This window comes from Pecten maximus, chromosome 8 (assembly GCF_902652985.1).
Source record: "Pecten maximus chromosome 8, xPecMax1.1, whole genome shotgun sequence".
NCBI lineage: Eukaryota > Metazoa > Mollusca > Bivalvia > Pectinida > Pectinidae > Pecten > Pecten maximus.
The window spans coordinates 15,652,987-15,673,770 of record NC_047022.1 but is presented as its reverse complement, the minus strand read 5'-3'; the positions used below and the strand labels follow the sequence as shown (position 1 = coordinate 15,673,770).

General features: G+C 35.1%; 1 protein-coding gene across 1 annotated transcript in view; it reads left to right on the top strand.

Annotated features, from left to right (window-relative positions):
* Positions 1 to 20,784, top strand: part of LOC117332576 (carbonic anhydrase-like) — a 58,841-nt gene extending 38,057 nt beyond the window's left edge. Inside the window, exons 3-9 of the mRNA XM_033891546.1 lie at positions 10,818 to 10,850; positions 11,673 to 11,846; positions 13,236 to 13,387; positions 13,654 to 13,755; positions 15,922 to 15,979; positions 18,856 to 19,010; positions 19,282 to 20,784. Of these exons, the coding sequence (XP_033747437.1) occupies positions 10,818 to 10,850; positions 11,673 to 11,846; positions 13,236 to 13,387; positions 13,654 to 13,755; positions 15,922 to 15,979; positions 18,856 to 19,010; positions 19,282 to 19,485 (878 nt within the window). The 3' untranslated portion in view covers positions 19,486 to 20,784. The remainder of the gene's footprint in view (positions 1 to 10,817; positions 10,851 to 11,672; positions 11,847 to 13,235; positions 13,388 to 13,653; positions 13,756 to 15,921; positions 15,980 to 18,855; positions 19,011 to 19,281) is intronic.

Here is a 20,784-nt window from a genome sequence, read left to right as displayed (position 1 = left end):
TTTGAATGATCTCGCAGGTACCAATTACTAATATGGTAAGTGCACCAGGAATGAACCCGCATACGTGAGCTACAGACAAATCCTTATGAATTAATTAAAAGCTAGACAATGTGATGATGTGACAGGTCAGGTCAGTGTTACACGTGGTCGCGCGACGTCGAGCGTGCTGTATAAGTGTTTTTATAGGTTTATATAGCTGCAATACAATACGAAAGATTGTCACCTCACACTTCCACCGGTAATGAGGGTGCACCGACATGTACCAATTACAAGGCCGAACCAGATCCGCTCCAGTAGGGACGTACAGTACATGTATGCCATCCGCCCTCTACCAAACAGTCCGTCTACTATATGATATGCAGGAAACAAGAATGTATCTGTCACCGCGAGACGCCTCGGTTACGGAGTGTAGCATCACACCCACTGCAGTAAATGCTTTGCCTCTCAGCATGAACCGAGACTAAACGGCTTCACAGCCAAACTGTAGTCCCTTTCCCACCTTTTATCGACACGAGCGAAGTTGGCAGATCGTGCAAGTACCACACCATGCATTACATAAAGTTCGAACTGACTGGCACCACCACATGCCCTTTGCAGTACTCTTAGATCTTTAAGCTTGTATTGCAACTTATTTGCATATCTAATTTTCGGTTTGTAGACATCGCAGCCATTCTATTATATATTTTTCGTGTTTTTACTACCATTTTCTCGTTAGACTTGTAAATGAGAGGTCATTTTTATCTGTCTGTATATGTTAACAGCTCATACATATGTTGTTTTTTAATTACCGGTTTTTATAATGAAATGAGTCTATAACCAGACGTGGGTAACTAAGCTAACAGGAAGCTGAAGTGGCTGTTACGATACTTCCTGTACTGAGGAACCCTGGGAAAGTGTCCAATATAAGCACATTGTTAGAAACGTTAGCTAGTACTAATATAGATTGATTTGCAATTTATGCCTTCTAAAGCTCGTATATCATGATATATTCTTATCTCATATTTATTTTCCACTGTTTGTGATTCGAGGTTCCAGTTTTATCCTACATACATTATAGGACTAACTTCATCGTGCACACAAATGGAAGTTAATAACATATTTCATTTTATAACATAATGCGTATGCTTTTCCTTAACTATACGCATAATATATATATATATATATCAAACTATTGCACGACTAAATTAAAACGACGATTGCACGGTCACTCGCGAGCTATTGAACATGATGTTTTCGGAATGTTGTCCCACTCTTGCAAGCGTCACTCAGATATCAACACTGCCGACGACAGTCCTAGGCCTACAGGAAAATCGAGATTTCAGTGATTCTAAGTGTGTTTTAGCGATTATGTAATAAAACAAGTATATCATGGGTGTCCTTGCAATAGTCCAGAATATTTCACCCTCGGTACTGGTAATCGACCCCTGTTCTATTGTACGAGGCCGAAGCACAGACTTCCATAATATATTTACGTAATAGAGGGAACATACATATGTATCTGTTAGCACAGGACAATTGGCTGGGCAAAGACCAGTAGAGAACGATTTGGTTGCTTTACTAAAGAAACATGTTTTATTTTGTTCAGTTTAGCTTGTTGAAAGTAAACAAGGAAAGTATTTATTTGTAATAGTCAATAATTATCAAGTATTTTGTCCGGCTGTCGGTTGAACAATGTCACATTGTTTTCAAATATGGTTTCTATATCATATTTTTACGCTGGTACGGTTATAGAAATGTGTCAATATTATAATCATAAATGTTAAAATACATACTGCCGTCATTTTGACCATAGCGAGTCTAAACCATTTCTTACGGATATTAAATACACAGGGATTTGACACGAATTTCTAACGGCCAGTGGATACATGTAATGCATGCATGTTCATGTATACGGCCCGTGTGTTGGGTATCGCTGCAAATCCCTGTGAATGTACAATAGTACTCCTGGCTTTATCATGTCATAAAGCTGAAGGAATATATCTATTTTAGGACATAAATACGTTAGGGGTTAATAAGTCGCTGAACTTGGATCAACTGTTCAATACATCAACATTATACAGAATGTGTACTCCAAGAGTTCGTAAGATAGACAGTCGCCGTTATTGTACACATGTAAAATATATTAACCAAAAAGGAATGTAGGTTTTCTAGTGAAGTTTACTCCAGACTAAACAGCGGGGCATTCCTCACTGTGAGTGAAGCCCGGACATACCGACTTTGTATAAATGTTTATTCATGACGAATTCGAGTGAATTTATTTGCTACTTTTTGAATACATTGTAGATTAAAAGGGAATATGTTATAAATAAAACGGCCGGGAACGATTTTTCAAGCCGAAGATACAAAATAAATTGTGAATGTTTATCAGTTTGTCAAGCTTCGTGTCGGATTAATCCATTTGATTATATCCATCATACCTCAACTGAGTCACAGAATTTGTAGAAATATACGGAACATACACAGTTTGCAAAATAGCATGCAGTTCCAGTGCATCTGTTCGGGGCAGCGTAATTGATTTGTTCAACTTTTGTTTTTGTCTTTTGGGGTTTCAACTAGAATACAACTCGACGGGAGGTCAATTTTCTCTTTGAAAATTGTTTCTTTGGTAAGTTTGCGTATAATTTATCGCTCAGTAGTCGGCAATTGTACGGCGTCTTGTTTCCCTCGGCGAATTGCATGCTTGTGTCGCACATCCTACGAATGTACGAACCCTTCTGTATCGAGGATGGCAATCGAAAAAAGTCTGAATATAGTTCGTGTTTACAAATCATGGTAAAGTTCCTAAAGTACCCATGACGTATATCCCCACAGGCGCCAATCATCAGAAAAAGTAAACTTTTCGAGTATCTCAATTATAATGTTAACAAATCGCGTTAATGATCTCGTGCAGATCTCGGTAGGCAACATGGAATGTAGACAATGTTACTTTATAACACTGTCTCAAACGGCCTAGATAAACAGACGAAACGCGACGACAGGAAGGGACAATTTTATTTTAATCATTTTGTTTAACACGTTTGCTATTTAGCAAAATAAGATGGTTGTCCTTTCTCTTTTTTTTTCATTTCGTTGGAGTCTGAGGGACGAATTCCTATCCTACCGACAACATGTATATATTACATAATGATTTGTAACTTTTTGTGTTTTTGCTGATAAGCGGAAAAGCACAGGGCGAAATAATGATGTGTATGATGCATGTGCATGTTTTAATATATAATGTTTGTATAATGAATCTAGGGTAGATAGTATGATAGATATAAAGTGTACTATAAGGACTGTGGGTTTAGACATTAATATCTAGACTCCATGACTGGAGATCATGTTTTGAACGAATGAAATAAGTTTATATATTGATATCACCGGTCACCGGTTTAATTAACATCGGTTAATTAAAACTGGTTTTAACACAATTGTTTGTTATTTCACGACATATATAGATTTACTCTTTATTATGGTATTTTTTTGGCTAAATTAAACTGGGTGTATTTTGGTAGATCTTATTATTAATTAGCTGACAATAGCGATTGATTTCAACAAATCATTTGTTAGTTTAACGTTAGACAACTATGGAGATAAAGTAGTAGTAGATTAATAGTAGGAAAAATATCTTTATTTGTTAAATTATACATTTTATATTTGCAAATGGGTGGAGTTGGGTTTTTTGGCCAATTTAGACTACATTTTGTCTGAAAAATCACCAGATATGTTCCTGAATACGGAAGGAAGACTTCGTTGAAAGGAATAACTTGTCTTTAATATATAAATATACCAAATAGTAACGGTGAACTTCCGGTTTCATCCCGCCCTACACATCTTTCCAAAATCCTCGACACGATTTCCGTGCGTTTCGCGCATGAGCAGGTCCTAAAAGTGACGGACTTCCTTTTATACCCCGTCTGAATTCGACGCCGGACGAATGTATTGTGGCATACCGTTTGTCTGTCCTTAAATCAGCAACTGATTATAGGTTTTGGCAAGTTTCTCCAAAGATCTAAAGTCAACATGTTTTTATATTGTCGGTTCCTTGTAGGCATGTTCCCGTTGGGTCTAAAGCGCCGGAAGGAGATAATATTAATAATATTTGTGAAAAGAGTTTATTTTTGCAATTTTTCAAATATTTTCGACTGCACTTTTTCGGAAAAAAAGTTTCAAGTTGAAATCTAGAAATGGTGAAATGAAACTATTTCAGTCCGTTTGGATTAATACTGTAATGGAGATACAAGCAAAGCTCACAATGGCTTGATAGGAACCTGTCAAAATTATGAACGGTCGTATCAAACATTCGTTTTCCGTGCTCTTGTTGAAAATTCTACTTTCGTCCCAAAAGTAACAGTATTTATCTTCTTGGTAATGTATATTATTAACCCATTCTCACCTCCGATCCCCAACCCCCTACCCTTCCCGCCATCACCTCCGATCCCCGACCCCCTACCCTTCCCTCCCTCACCTACGATCCCCACCCGACACCCAACGATACTTCGACCATTGACCACTTCACGTCAACACGAATGGCTCGGTCCGTGACTTATAGTTGGGTTGGGTGATTGGGGGAGAGGCAATCGAGTCCATATGATCATCGCACATACCCAATCAGGTGTGGTTTTACTGCCTGGTATACATACAGCATTACATAAAGGACCTGCGAGACCACTACACACACTTCACCACTTTATCATGCCCCAAACTTCAAATAGATCCTGTTACCAACAATCTCTCCCATATGGTCTGACATTTGATTCATCTTTGGTCAAGTGCTTAACTTTTGGAATATTAAGTATGATTAATTGTCCAGGTGTGTATAGATAAAAACACGTTACACGTTTCTTTACAGTATTTGTACTCGGTTCCAGGACAATAGACATCTCGTAACAATCTGTATTGTAGGAATATTGGCCATTAGTTCTACATATCTTATTGGTCACCTACCTGTGAAACCGGCGGACTACAGATTTCCTCTCTTTCTAGTGAAACTGGTGGACTTTAGAGTTCCTCTCCGTCCGTCCGGTACCATCTTCGCTAACCAAAGGTTACTCTACACACTAAGCTCCATTTTAGCGTAGAGTAACCCTTGGTTAGCGAAGATGGTCCGGTACCTACATTGTACTGTTGTAAGTAACGCCTTAGATTGATAGCTCTCAGACGGCTTCAAACTCCACACAATCATAAATGACAATAGTATCACTGACACGTCCAAGTTTCGGGTTTTTGATCAATCTCAATGGCACTGTTGCTATTTTAGCGGGAACCGGTAGGGGGCATGATTGTTATTGATAATTATTGCATTTCTTATTAACCGTTTTAAGTATAATCCAGAAAAGCATTAACTTCTCAACATTTACATTACATTCGTATTCAACATAAACTACGTTTGTATTCAACATATACAGTACACTACATTCGTATTCAACAGATACAACATTCGTAATCAACATATACTACAATCATATTCAACATATACTACATTTGTATTCAACATATACTACATTTGTATTCAACAGATATTATATTCGCATTCAACGGATACAACATTCGTAATCAACATATACTACAATCATATTCAACAGATACTACATTTGTATTCAGCATATACATGTACTACATTCGCATTCAACAGATACTACATTCGTATTCAACATAAAATACATTCGTATTCAACAGATACTACATTCGTATTCAACACACACTTCATTCGTATTCAACATATATTATATTCGTATTCAACGGATACTACATTCGTATGATATATATATTTAATTATACTTAACATAACTTATTAACAGAAATCAGATTTTAAATACAACGTGTGTTTGGCATAACTACCGGTGTACAGGGAACCTAATATGATTTAGTATATTGGTGTACAAGATATATTAACCTTACAGTAGTTGCCCTATTGACACTAATTATCTCCCTTGACGAGGTTCAACTGCACGCTTTGTACGTATAGCTAGCACATGTGTTCTCGTTAGTACCGCAATGATAATTGTCTGATCATTTTCACGTAGTATTTGCCCTTGCGGTAAGATATCGGAACCAAGCCATCTGGATATGTGTGTTCATAGAACATTAGACTTCCGGTCGATGGTTCTCCACAAACGTAAAGTCCCTTCGTCAGCATCCTCTTGTTGACGAAATAGATAACTAATGGGATACTAAGAGGTACACTACGTCAAAACTGACATCCGCTATCAGATGTAGAATAAACAAGACCTTCCGAATCGTGTGATAGAATGGACACACGAAAATAACGCCAACATTTCAGAATTTGTTTGTAATATACTGCAGCTTTCTCGTGCCATAGAAGATAATGCTATACGGAAGTCAAATCGCCTCGTGACGTGATGTACTCGTCGAGAACGCCCATCAGTGCCATGATAGGTTTTGAGATAATGATGTACAGTGGACTGTTTGCGCGGTGGTTTCCAGTACGTACGATGAACCACCTAGAATCCTATTCATTCTAACTATATATAACAATTTGCAACATGAAGCCGGATGGAAATTGTCAATGATATGTTGCGTCTCATAATTAACTTTTAATGACGTCACGAACAGAGGAATGACCCTTAACCTCTTCTCCAGTTTGAATATAACAGATATCGTGCACTTGACTTAATCAACGTCAAATGGCCTAGACTTAAATATAATCTTTCATCCCTTAAAGAAGATGTTCTGAGACCAATTTCATCTTTCTTAGCTTCCATTCGTTTTGTCCAAGATCTTACTCGAAGAATTAATGAAATCGACAATGAGGTTCCAGAATCATTTCTTGACAAATAAAGACAACTTTCTGGATAACGTGCAGATAGACCATGGGAATTATGGTACGCCGAGGTTTACTTTATATTGCAGCAGAATCATTGAATGCTGTTCTTATGACGTTCGTTAAATAAATGTTTATTTCGACAGGGAACGTATAGTATGAATCTATCCACACATGGTTTAATTGTACGGTGCATTGTCCAAACATCCTGTAATTGATTCGTATCTCCCGGTGGTTCCGACAAAGTTTACAGAAGCCTTAGACCAATGTTAATATCAATTTCCTAGACAGGTAACATCTCACTAGACAGACAGCATCTCACTACACAGGTAACATCTCACTAGACAGGTAACATCTCACTAGGCAGGTAACATCTCACTATACAGGTAACATCTCATTATACAGGTAACATCTCATTATACAGGTAACATCTCACTACACAGGTAACATCTCATTATACAGGTAACATCTCACTACACAGGTAACATCTCACTACACAGGTAACATCTCACTATACAGGTAACATCTCATTATACAGGTAACATCTCACTACACAGGTAACATATCATTATACAGGTAACATCTCACTAGACAGGTGACATCTCACTAGACAGGTAACATCTCACTAGACAGGTGACATCTCATTATACAGGTAACATCTCACTACACAGGTAACATCTCACTAGACAGGTAACATCTCACTATACAGGTAACATCTCATTATACAGGTAAAATCTCACTACACAGGTAACATCTCATTATACAGGTAACATCTCACTAGACAGGTAACATCTCACTAGACAGGTGACATCTCATTATACAGGTAACATCTCACTAGACAGGTGACATCTCACTAGACAGGTAACATCTCACTAGACAGGTGACATCTCATTATACAGGTAACATCTCACTACACAGGTAACATCTCACTACACAGGTAACATCTCATTAGACAGGTAACATCTCACTACACAGGTAACATCTCACTGGACAGGTGACATCTCATTATACAGGTAACATCTCATTATACACGTAACATCTCATTATACACGTAACATCTCATTATACACGTAACATCTCACTACACAGGTAACATATCACTAGACAGGTGACATTTCATTATACAGGTAACATCTCATTATACACGTAATATCTCACTAGACAGGTAACATCTCATTATACAGGTAACATCTCATTATACTGGTAACATCTCATTATACACGTAACATCTCACTAGACAGGTAACATCTCATTATACTGTTAACATCTCATTATACGGGTAACATCTCACTACACAGGTAACATCTCACTAGACAGGTAACATTTCATTATACGGGTAACATCTCACTAGACAGGTAACATCTCACTAGACAGGTAACATCTCAATAAACAAGTAACATCTCACTATACAGTAATGGACACGGATTCTGTTTCCATTCTTTCCATACGAAGTGTTATTTATATCTGGTATACATCGCTCCTGACGTGTATAGCTAACGGTATAAACGTCCGTTCGCACCGTTAGTTCGGTTGTCATGGTAACTGCCATTTCCGTTTTGTTTTGATGCGTACAAGGTGGTTTAATAGCAACGACATTTAAGTATATTCCATTTATTTTAACAAGAAAATGTATCACACAAAATATTTTGCCCTGAAAAGTGATTCGAGCACACTCAGCCATTTCTATTTCCGTACAATCTTTATTTATTCCTACGAAATTTTTTAAAAGGAGGGAGCATATCTAGAAGCGGACATGACTTTTTCGCTCTACATTATAATTATGTATTTCAATAACACGTACGTTGATCGGTTTTTCAAGACACGCCCGCGATTAAAAGATAACTTTTCAGTGGTGCCGATATTCATTGCTATCTTATAAATACAAAATTCTAACATGCTCGTAAACTTCAAAAATGCCACAAATTGTTTAGTTCCGACACCAACTGGTAACCTCTCGCTGTCAAACCAATCAGACCCGGCTCTTTAGATTCGTGCTGACCCCTTTCGTTAATGTATACATGATACATTTTGTATGACAAAACTTCATACCGCTGTCCAATCTTATCGGTATAAAAACTAGGTTACATCCATCAAAATCACTAGTGCCTGATTGTAGCAGCTTGTTCATTTTAATTATTAAATCCGCTTTAACCCATAATTTTTGAGCTCTAAAAGTCAAAATCCGTTTTGAATGTTAAAACAGTTATTGTGATAAAATACCCTGAATGTTACATTCATTTTACAGTTTAAGATTTGAACTAGGTGTTTTCCAACATTTAACTTTACACTAGTCCTTTGCTATACTTTTTTAGAATTATTTTCTTTTTAAATCTTTACAATAGACCAATCTAACAGTACGTATATAACAGTACACGTTTACTCCCGGATGTTTCAACTCTGACAAATGCGTTTAATTAAGCATTTGCCTCATGTACAGTCTTGTTATGTTTCGATGTCATTGCAATTTCGCCATGTTCCGTGTTTTTGACATTTCCATTTGTCCTCTAAAGCACGCACTGCTCGTCATAGCTTAGGGACACGACCTTCATCAGATTATGAACGCACTCCCATACTCTCGTTAGATTATCGGAGTTCCGGCAGCAGAGTATACATAAATTAGATGGAGGTGGTAGATAGATAAACACTAGGTACACTACTTGTCGTGTCGGCTCTGTGAAACATCCAACATGCGTATGTTGGATTTACACAAGACCCTGGTATATATCATCATCAATATCAAAATTGCTGAATACGTGTTTTCGAAAACTGAATATTTACCTTTATTTTTATTTTTACTCTTTTAAGAAGATCTGTTATGATCTAGCTGACAAACACATAGTGTTCTTGTATCACGTTTGATAAAGTTTTCAGAGGGATTGCACTGAATGTATTATCAGAGACATCCTTTCTGTCGCATTGCGCAGGTTCTCATTCTACATCCGACATTGTGTTTTGTTATCCGACATTGTGTTTTGTTATCCGACATTTTGTTATGTTATCCGACATTTTGTTATGTTATCCGAAATTGTGTTTTATTATCCGACATTGTGTTTTGTTATCCGACATTGTGTTTTGTTATCCGACATTTTGTTATGTTATCCGACATTGTGTTGTTATCTGACATTGTGTTATGTTATCCGACATTGTGTTATGTTATCCGACATTGTGTTTTGTTATCCGACATTTCGTTATGTTATCCGACATTGTCTTATGTTATCCGACATTGTGTTTTGTTATCCGACATTGTGTTATGTTATCCGACATTGTGTTATGTTATCCGACATTTTGGTATGCGTTGTTGTAGGTTACATGAATCGTCACAAAAAGTCCGAAATCAATTTAATTAAATATTTAATTCATCATTATAGAACCTTTCATCGAACTTGAAATAAATTACATTGCAGGATAATTCAGTTACAAAATAGAGACAACTTATTGATACCATGCTTCCTACGTCACAGCGCGTGACATTTCAAAGCACTTTTAAATAAAATACAATGTTGGTTACCAACATTTAATAGGTATTGGGTATGTGCCCGATACGATGACGTCATTTCCCTGATCATGGGGTTGATAAAATGGCCGCCGAAACATTTGTTTTCGGAAGGTTTACACCCTTTGAGTCACTTCCGATATTAAGCATTTATATATAACACTTATCTTGCACTTTAAAGGTGTTGATATTTAAAACTTTAAAATACATGTATGTTTGTGTTTAAAACTTTAAAAGATGATTGTGTTTAAATAAAGAACTTAGCTGTGAATGATTGATTTGATTCTCATACTGAAAATAAGGTTTGACGACTTCTGTTGTGAATTTTAATGCGTGACGGAGAGTGAAACGGTCCACAATGTCGTCTGTTAGCCGTGTCTGATCCATTTCTACTAACCATCCGATCTTATCAATCTTTTAAACGTTTAGGTAAAATTAGAGTATGCGTATAAAAATATGAAAAATCATATACGTAACTTTTTTTCATACTATTTTACCTCGACCCCAAATCTCTGACAATTACTTTACATAACTGTTCATAATACTTTTCTTCCTTTCCAGGTTGGCATTATGGTTCCCATGACAGCAGTTCCGGTATGTACACACCAATGAAACGGACGGCAAAAAATGCATCTCATTATCCACTTATCTGTCCAACATATTTGTCAAAATAAAACATGGTATAGACTTAAAGAGGTATTCCTTCGTTAGGACATCAGAAACGTGCACAATTTCTATTGATGAAATCTATGTCCGAACGGTGATTATGTGAGTGGTTGTACCTACAAGTAATGGAATTAACGCCGAAAAGAACTGGAAAAAGGCGTATCGTATACAAATACCGTATGTCTTTGCGGTAATTAGTGATACTTCGGCGCGAATTAAGAATTTTCAGGACTTAATACTTGAAGAACTTTCAATTGGTTTATCTTGAGAGTAAGACTGTCGTATTATGTACGTAATTATTATAACTTTTACTACTTGTGAAATATGCATATTTTCCAGTAAGTTTGATTTTCACGATCTAAACTTTATTCAAACGAAGGAATGTCCCTTTAAACTGTGTCTCAAAACGTAGGAGTCTAGCCACTGAAATACTCCGTATTAATATATATACATGTAGTATTAAATAACAGCAAGGGGAAAATAGCTAATGTTCTGGTTTTAGAATCATTTAACATGTAGCATTTGTTAAAATATTGGTCGTTTATATTTACATGTTAATGAAGTACACGCGATGTAATGTTTATATAATAATGATAACTATTTTCTCTCCTAACGGGCTTTATTATCTAATTTTCTTTTAGAACCGCGATGTCACAACGCCAATATATAACTACATACACAACATATGTCTTAAATATCTTCTGTAGAACAAAATGTACTTTTAACATTTAAATGCTGTTTTACTTACAGACCCTCCAGGATGGGCCACATTGCCCAACTCGGTATGTGGAGGACAATTTCAGTCCCCAATAAACGTCCCCTCCGTAACGAAACAGGATTATAGCATCATCAGTAACTTCCGGTTACAGGGATTCAGTGACGTCAGCAAATACACAACCACCATGAAAAACAACGGCCACACATGTGAGTACTTACACACGTAACGGACACGTGGGCGTTGTACACGTATACAAGACATACTGTATATATCGAACCCATACGGACAAACAATGCAAAAGAAAAAATCTTAAAAGAGGAAACACACGAAAAAGTGATATTTAAAACATACCATTTAAAGGAATTATTGTTTCCTAAGTGCTAAATTGGTAAAAAAATTATCAAAATATCAACTGTTCAAAAATAATTAAAAGCCATGAAGGATTTCCCTTCAGTAATTACAGTTACAGTAACAGCAGTGTTGGACCTTAATTAAAGCCAGATACTCACGAAGAAACATATATCAATGTTTACATTTTGAGCTTTTTACGGTTTTCGGACTTGATACATACCTAACAGATTATCGTGAATCAGTAACTGACAGAAAATGTGTATTTATGAAAGTATACGGGGGATTCCGAAAAATAATAACTGTAGCTGTCGGACTAAGTTTCTCTGAAAATTAGTCCCACAATGCAACGGCGGGTTTTACAGTCCATACAAAATGGCGGAACACCACAAGCGTGGAACTGTGAATACGCAGACAGATTATGCCAAAAAAGGAAAGGAAATGATCCGTTGGAACTTAACGAGAGAAGAAAATGGAATAGACTCGAATTCCGATTTTTCCGGACCTCTATTGGATTGTTGGTTAGCTTTTGAACATCGTCAACTTCACCGATCTAAGATTTTATCGATGTTTTAATTTGTTGTATGCATATTGCTACATTTTAAAATTAAGTTTTTAAATGTAAACTATGTTTATTTTGTTTTAAGTGTGACAAATCTCGCTATAAATATAAAAGCGGGGTGTTATTTTTATACACTGATGTCTCAAGGACTCCCCCGGTCAAGCGTCCAGGCCAGTGGTCATTTTAATGTTGGGAGAGTGTGAATGAGCATCTTGGATTGCCATTAATACACGTGTGCAACTAGAATTTTAGGTTGTTCGGGAGTATGTGGCTTTAAAAGTGGCCAACAGGAAGTTTACTGGTAAAATTAAAAAGCAGTGTAAATTCAAGATTATCTATATCATTGATTAGATTTCATGTAATATGGGGTTCCGAAATATATTTAATTACATAAATATGGATGGAAATCCCTGACTGATCTTAATCGTCGAGGCTCAAATTTTAGGATACCAAATCCCATAATACAGTGCGTATTATAAGCTAGAAGAAATAGATCACAGACAGTATCCAAATATATTTTTAGTAGGAATTTATAACGGAGAAACATTCATCCTACATGATACCGTACGTACAAACTGTACTTGGTACACTCGGGTGAAATCGCTAAATGCCCTTTACGTCAGTTTCTTATACCTGTCGATCGATGTTTTCTGTATTCATAAAGTGATGACGTCACTCATTACAGTGCAAGTGGATGTTGTCTCCGGTGACTTAACTGTGGCGGGAGGAGGACTGCCGGGAAATACCTATAAAACAGCTCAGCTTCACTTCCACTGGGGACACGACAACTCGGACGGCTCAGAACATAACTATGACGGACGACCCTATCCTATGGAGGTCAGTGCTTTAAAGGTCAAAGGTCAAGAAGTAATGAAAAAACAGAAACAAAAACAAAAACAAAAAAAACAAACAAACAAACAAACAAAAAATTTGCAATTAGGATTAGCTACTTAGTCACTGAAATGTGAAGTCTTCCACTTCAATCTAACTCCTGTTCCATTTTTGAACATAAGATGACATGTAATTGATATATTGTTGGTGTATGGTTTGATAATACAAGGATACATTGACCCTACAATATCAGCGTTTTTTATTTGTTAAAGATGCACGTGGTGAACTACAACCTAAAGTACGGCAGTCTTGGGGGGGCTATAGACAAGAGTGACGGACTGGCTGTCCTTGGATTCTGGGTGACGTACACAACGGTATGTATACAGTGTCAATCGTATCATTCCTCAGTCATGTCCCCTTTAAGTTTGATTTAGAATAACTAACAATGATAATCATGAAAGTGATAACTCACACTGGTAATCATGATAGTGATAACTCACACTGGTAATCATGATAGTGATAACTCACAGTGGTAATCATGATAGTGATAACTCACACTGGTAATCATTAAAGTGATAACTCACACTGGTAATCATGATAGTGATAACTCACACTGGTAATCATGACAGTGATAACTCACACTGGTAATCATGATAGTGATAACTCACACTGGTAATCATGATAGTGATAACTCACACTGGTAATCATGATAGTGATAACTCACACTGGTAATCATTAAAGTGATAACTCACACTGGTAATCATGATAGTGATAACTCACACTGGTAATCATGACAGTGATAACTCACACTGGTAATCATGATAGTGATAACTCACACTGGTAATCATGATAGTGATAACTCACACTGGTAATCATGACAGTGATAACTCACACTGGTAATCATGATAGTGATAACTCACACTGGTAATCATTAAAGTGATAACTCACACTGGTAATCATGATAGTGATAACTCAAACTGGTAATCATGATAGTGATACCTCACACTGGTAATCATGATAGTGATAACTCACACTGGTAATCATGATAGTGATAACTGAAACTGGTAATCATGATAGTGATAACTCACACTGGTAATCATGACAGTGATAACTCACACTGGTAATCATGATAGTGATAACTCACACCGGTAATCATGATAGTAATAACTCACACTGGTAATCATGATAGTGATAACTCACACTGGTAACCATCGTAATGATGACTTACTCTGGTGATCATGATATTGACAATTCTCACTGGTAATCATGATAGTGATACCTCTCACTGGTAATCATGATAGATCACACTGGTAATCATGATAGTGATAACTCACACTGGTAATCATGATAGTGATAACTCACACTGGTAATCATGATAGTGATAACTCACACTGGTAATCATGATAGTGATAACTCACACTGGTTCACACTGGTAATCATGATAGTGATAACTCACACTGGTAATCATGATAGTGATAACTCACACTGGTAATCATGATAGTGATAACTCACACTGGTAATCATGATAGTGATAACTCACACTGGTAATCATGATAGTGATAACTCACACCGGTAATCATGATAGTGATAACTCACACCGGTAATCATGATAGTGATAACTCACACTGGTAATCATAAAAGTGATAACTCACACTGGTAATCATGATAGTGATAACTCACACTGGTAATCATGATAGTGATAACTCACACTGGTAATCATGATAGTGATAACTCACAGTGGTAATCATGATAGTGATAACTCACACTGGTAATCATGATAGTGATAACTCACACTGGTGATCATGATAGTGATAACTCACACTGGTAATCATGATAGTGATAACTTACACTGGTAATCATGATAGTGATAACTCACACTGGTAATCATGATAGTGATAACTTACACTGGTGATCATGATAGTGATAACTCACACTGGTAATCATGATAGTGATAACTCACACTGGTGATCATGATAGTGATAACTCACACTGGTAATCATGATAGTGATAACTTACACTGAAAATCATGATAGTGATAACTCCCACTGGTGATCATGATAGTGATAACTCAAACTGGTAATCATGATAGTGATAACTCACACTGGTGATCATGATAGTGATAACTTACACTGATAATCATGATAGTGATAACTCATACTGGTGATCATGATAATGATAACTTACACTGGTGATCATGATTTTGATAACTCACACTGGTAATCATGATAGTGATAACTTACACAGGTAATCATGAAAGTGTTAACTCACACTTGTAATCATGATAGTGATAACTCACACTGGTAATCATGATATTGATAACTCCCTCATCTGTCCAACAAAAACAAGTCTGAAAATGTGCCATAATCGGACTGCAACAGACTCTTACAACTTAGTAGGTCCATGTGAACTTTGCGGTAATTTTTTGATGTGTCAGTTTGTTTACGGCTGATCGATTCGGCTTATAACTGACGATAATTACGTACTGCGAACTGACAATGCGAGTTATGTCCCTTTGACAGTAAAGTTACTTATCATTTCAGAATGACAACGCCGCGTTCTCGCCACTTATTAGTGCTATTGGAAATTTGACTTATAAAGGTACGTACATGTGTTATAACATATACTTACATACATAGTGTGAAGGTTATAACGATACATATTTACTATACAATGTACAAACTTAACAGTGTACATACTTACTGTACAATGTACATACAATGTACTTAACAGTGTACATATTTACTATACAATGTACATACTTAACAGTGTAAATATTTACTATACAATGTACTTAACAATGTACATATTTACTATACAATGTACATACTTAACAGTGTACATGTTTACTATACAATGTACATACTTAACAGTGTACATGTTTACTATACAATGTACATACTTAACAGTGTAAATATTTACTATACAATGTACATACTTAACAGTGTAGATATTTACTATACAATGTACATACTTAACAGTGTAGATATTTACTATACAATGTACATACTTAACAGTGTAAATATTTACTATACAATGTACATACTTAACAGTGTAAATATTTACTATACAATGTACATACTTAACAGTGTAGATATTTACTATACAATGTACTTAACAGTGTACATGTTTACTATACAATGTACATACTTAACAGTGTACATGTTTACTATACAATGTATATACTTAACAGTGTACATGTTTACTATACAATGTACATACTTAACAGTGTACATGTTTACTATACAATGTACATACTTAACATTGTACATATTTACTATACAATGTACATACTTAACAGTGTACATGTTTACTATACAATGTATATACTTAACAGTGTACATATTTACTATACAATGTACATACTTAACAGTGTACATGTTTACTATACAATGTACATACTTAACAGTGTACATGTTTACTATACAATGTACATACAATGTACTTAACAGTGTACATATTTACTATACAATGTACATACTTAACAGTGTACATGTTTACTATACAATGTACATACTTAACAGTGTACATGTTTACTATACAATGTACATACTTAACAGTGTACATGTTTACTATACAATGTACATACAATGTACTTAACAGTGTACATATTTACTATACAATGTACTTAACAATGTACATATTTACTATACAATGTACATACTTAACAGTGTACATATTTACTATACAATGTACATACTTAACAGTGTACATGTTTACTATACAATGTATATACAATGTACTTAACAGTGTACATATTTACTATACAATGTACATACTTAACAGTGTACATATTTACTATACAATGTACATACTTAACAGTGTACATATTTACTATACAATGTACATACTTAACAGTGTACATATTTACTATACAATGTACATACTTAACAATGTACATATTTACTATACAATGTACATACTTAACAGTGTACATGTTTACTATACAATGTACATACTTAACAGTGTACATGTTTACTATACAATGTACATACTTAACAGTGTACATGTTTACTATACAATGTACATACTTAACAGTGTACATATTTACTATACAATGTACATACTTAACAGTGTACATATTTACTATACAATGTACATACTTAACAGTGTAAATATTTACTATACAATGTACATACTTAACAATGTACATATTTACTATACAATGTACATACTTAACAGTGTACATATTTACTATACAATGTACATACTTAACAGTGTACATATTTACTATACAATGTACATACTTAACATTGTACATATTTACTATACAATGTACATACTTAACAGTGTAAATATTTACTATACAATGTACTTAACAATGTACATATTTACTATACAATGTACATACTTAACAGTGTACATATTTACTATACAATGTACATACTTAACAGTGTACATATTTACTATACAATGTACATACTTAACAGTGTACATGTTTACTATACAATGTACATACTTAACAGTGTACATATTTACTATACAATGTACATACTTAACAGTGTACATATTTACTATACAATGTACATACTTAACAGTGTAAATATTTACTATACAATGTACATACTTAACAGTGTACATATTTACTATACAATGTACTTAACAGTGTACATGTTGACTATACAATGTACTTAACAGTGTACATATTTACTATACAATGTACATACTTAACAGTGTACATATTTACTATACAATGTACATACTTAACAGTGTACATATTTACTATACAATGTACATACTTAACAGTGTACATGTTTACTATACGATGTACATACATAACAGTGCACAAATTTACTATACAATGTACATACTTAACAGTGTACATATTTACTATACAATGTACTTAACAGTGTACATGTTGACTATACAATGTACTTAACAGTGTACATATTTACTATACAATGTACATACTTAACAGTGTACATATTTACTATACGATGTACATACTTAACAGTGTACATATTTACTATACGATGTACATACAATGTACTTAACAGTGTACATATTTACTATACAATGTACATACTTAACAGTGTACATATTTACTATACAATGTACATACTTAACATTGTACATATTTACTATACAATGTACTTAACAATGTACATATTTACTATACAATGTACATACTTAACATTGTACATATTTACTATACAATGTACTTAACAATGTACATATTTACTATACAATGTACATACCTAACATTGTACATATTTACTATACAATGTACTTAACAATGTACATATTTACTATACAATGTACATACTTAACATTGTACATATTTACTATACAATGTACTTAACATTGTACATATTTACTATACACTGTACATACAATGTACTTAACAGTGTACATATTTACTATACAATGTACATATTTAACATTTAACAGTGTACAAAGTTTTTATAAGTCTATATAACGTAATCACTTATTATATAGTGTATAATAGATATTTCTTACAATTGTTTATACTGTAGATACCAACACTGCGGTCGCTGTAGATATCGGGGCATTGCTTCCTAAACGAATCAACAGGTTCTACCGGTACAGAGGCAGTCTGACCACGCCCCCCTGCTTTGAAAGTGTCACATGGACCATGTTTGAGGAAAAAATATTCCTGTCTCGACAGCAGGTAATTCCTTCTTGTACACAAAGAGTATATTATAATAATATATCAGGTCGTGCATGTAGCTTCTCTTTCTGGTGTATTCGATTTAATTTACACCTTTTTCTGAAGAACCGATGTTACTTTTCACTGTTCCTTAAGTTTAACTGTATACGAACGGGGACGTACATGTAATTACAATAAGACATAAAACCAGGGTCAATTATTTATTTATTTATTTATTTATTTATTTTGCCAAGGGAAATAACTCTAATCCTCTGTGTTTATTTTTCAACAGCTGGCCAAGTTTAGGTCTGTATCAGAAGGCGCAATAGGTCATTCGGATCCTCTTGTTGACAACTACCGGCCAGTGAAGGCACTGAATGGCAGAAAGGTTTTACGTAACTTCCGGTTAGAGGAGGAGATAAACTCGGCATCTCATTTCTCAAGCATCGGCATGACATTGACCATCATGATCACCATTCTACGTTCATTCTTATGATCAAGTCATGTGACATGGTCACGTGATTTCAGGACGGGATAACTTTTCTCTTATATTCAACTATTACACAATATAGTACATAGACATGGGTTTACAATTCGTCAACGTAAAAGCCACATGAATAAGCGGATTTCACTGAAATTCCAAGCCAAGACAATGGCAGAGAATACCTAATTACGTTTTCTAACAAATTAAACAGAATTGATAGATCTGTAACGCATCAGGCATACATGTAGATCCAAAGAAATCCTAACCTCGTCTTATTTTGAGATAAAATGAATAATGCTGACAGGAAGCTTCCTAAACTTACCGTGATGACATCCAAGCAAAACCGGAAGTGAAAATAGAAACTTCGAAAGAGAAAATATTCCTGGTGAACACATAACACATTAAACACGGTTATGATGTCTCCAGTCAAATCGTATAATCGGACAGAAAACGTTTGGTTATCCAAGTTTGCAATTCCGAGATAAATATTGATGCCTTTAATTTGACATACTGTACAGTATCAAAATTTCTCATCATATTTAAGAAAACGGTAGAAGTCGGAAATATTGAAGCTTTTTACAATTAGAACAGGTTTATACGTTACACTGTCACCACATGACGAGGTTACATGTGCATATACATGTGCACTGTCAAGTGATTTTGCCAAAATACCACTGCCCAAAGATGTATATATAAAATTTACCTGTATATCTTTCTCGTATTCCATTCTTGCCAGCTATCATTTAAGGGTAAATGAATTAACATTTTACTGAATGTAAAAAAAAAGTATTTTTGAGATTTGTTGATTAATGAATAATCATTAATTGCCAGACCTAATTTTGTTGTATGTGTATGTGCAATGTAGATCATAAAGTGCTAAAAAAATTGTGTATACATGTGTAAAGTAGTCGTGACGTAAGCAATATATTCATCGTATATTTTTAATCATTTTAGTCATTCAAAATGCACGAAAATCTCGAAGTTATCCTAGATTCGAACTCGTGACAAACATGAAAATCTAGACCTGAGTTTTTAAGGCGTTATGAAATCATCGACTCGGGTCCCTAAGACATTATGAAATCCTCGACTCGGGTCCCTAAGACATTATGAAATCATCGACTCGGGTCCCTAAGACATTATGAAATCATCGACTCGGGTCCCTAAGACATTATGAAATCATCGACTCGGGTCCCTAAGACATTATGAAATCATCGACTCGGGTCCCTAAGACATTATGAAATCATCGACTCGGGTCCCTAAGACATTATGAAATCCTCGACTTGGGTTCCTAATACATTATGAAATCCTCGA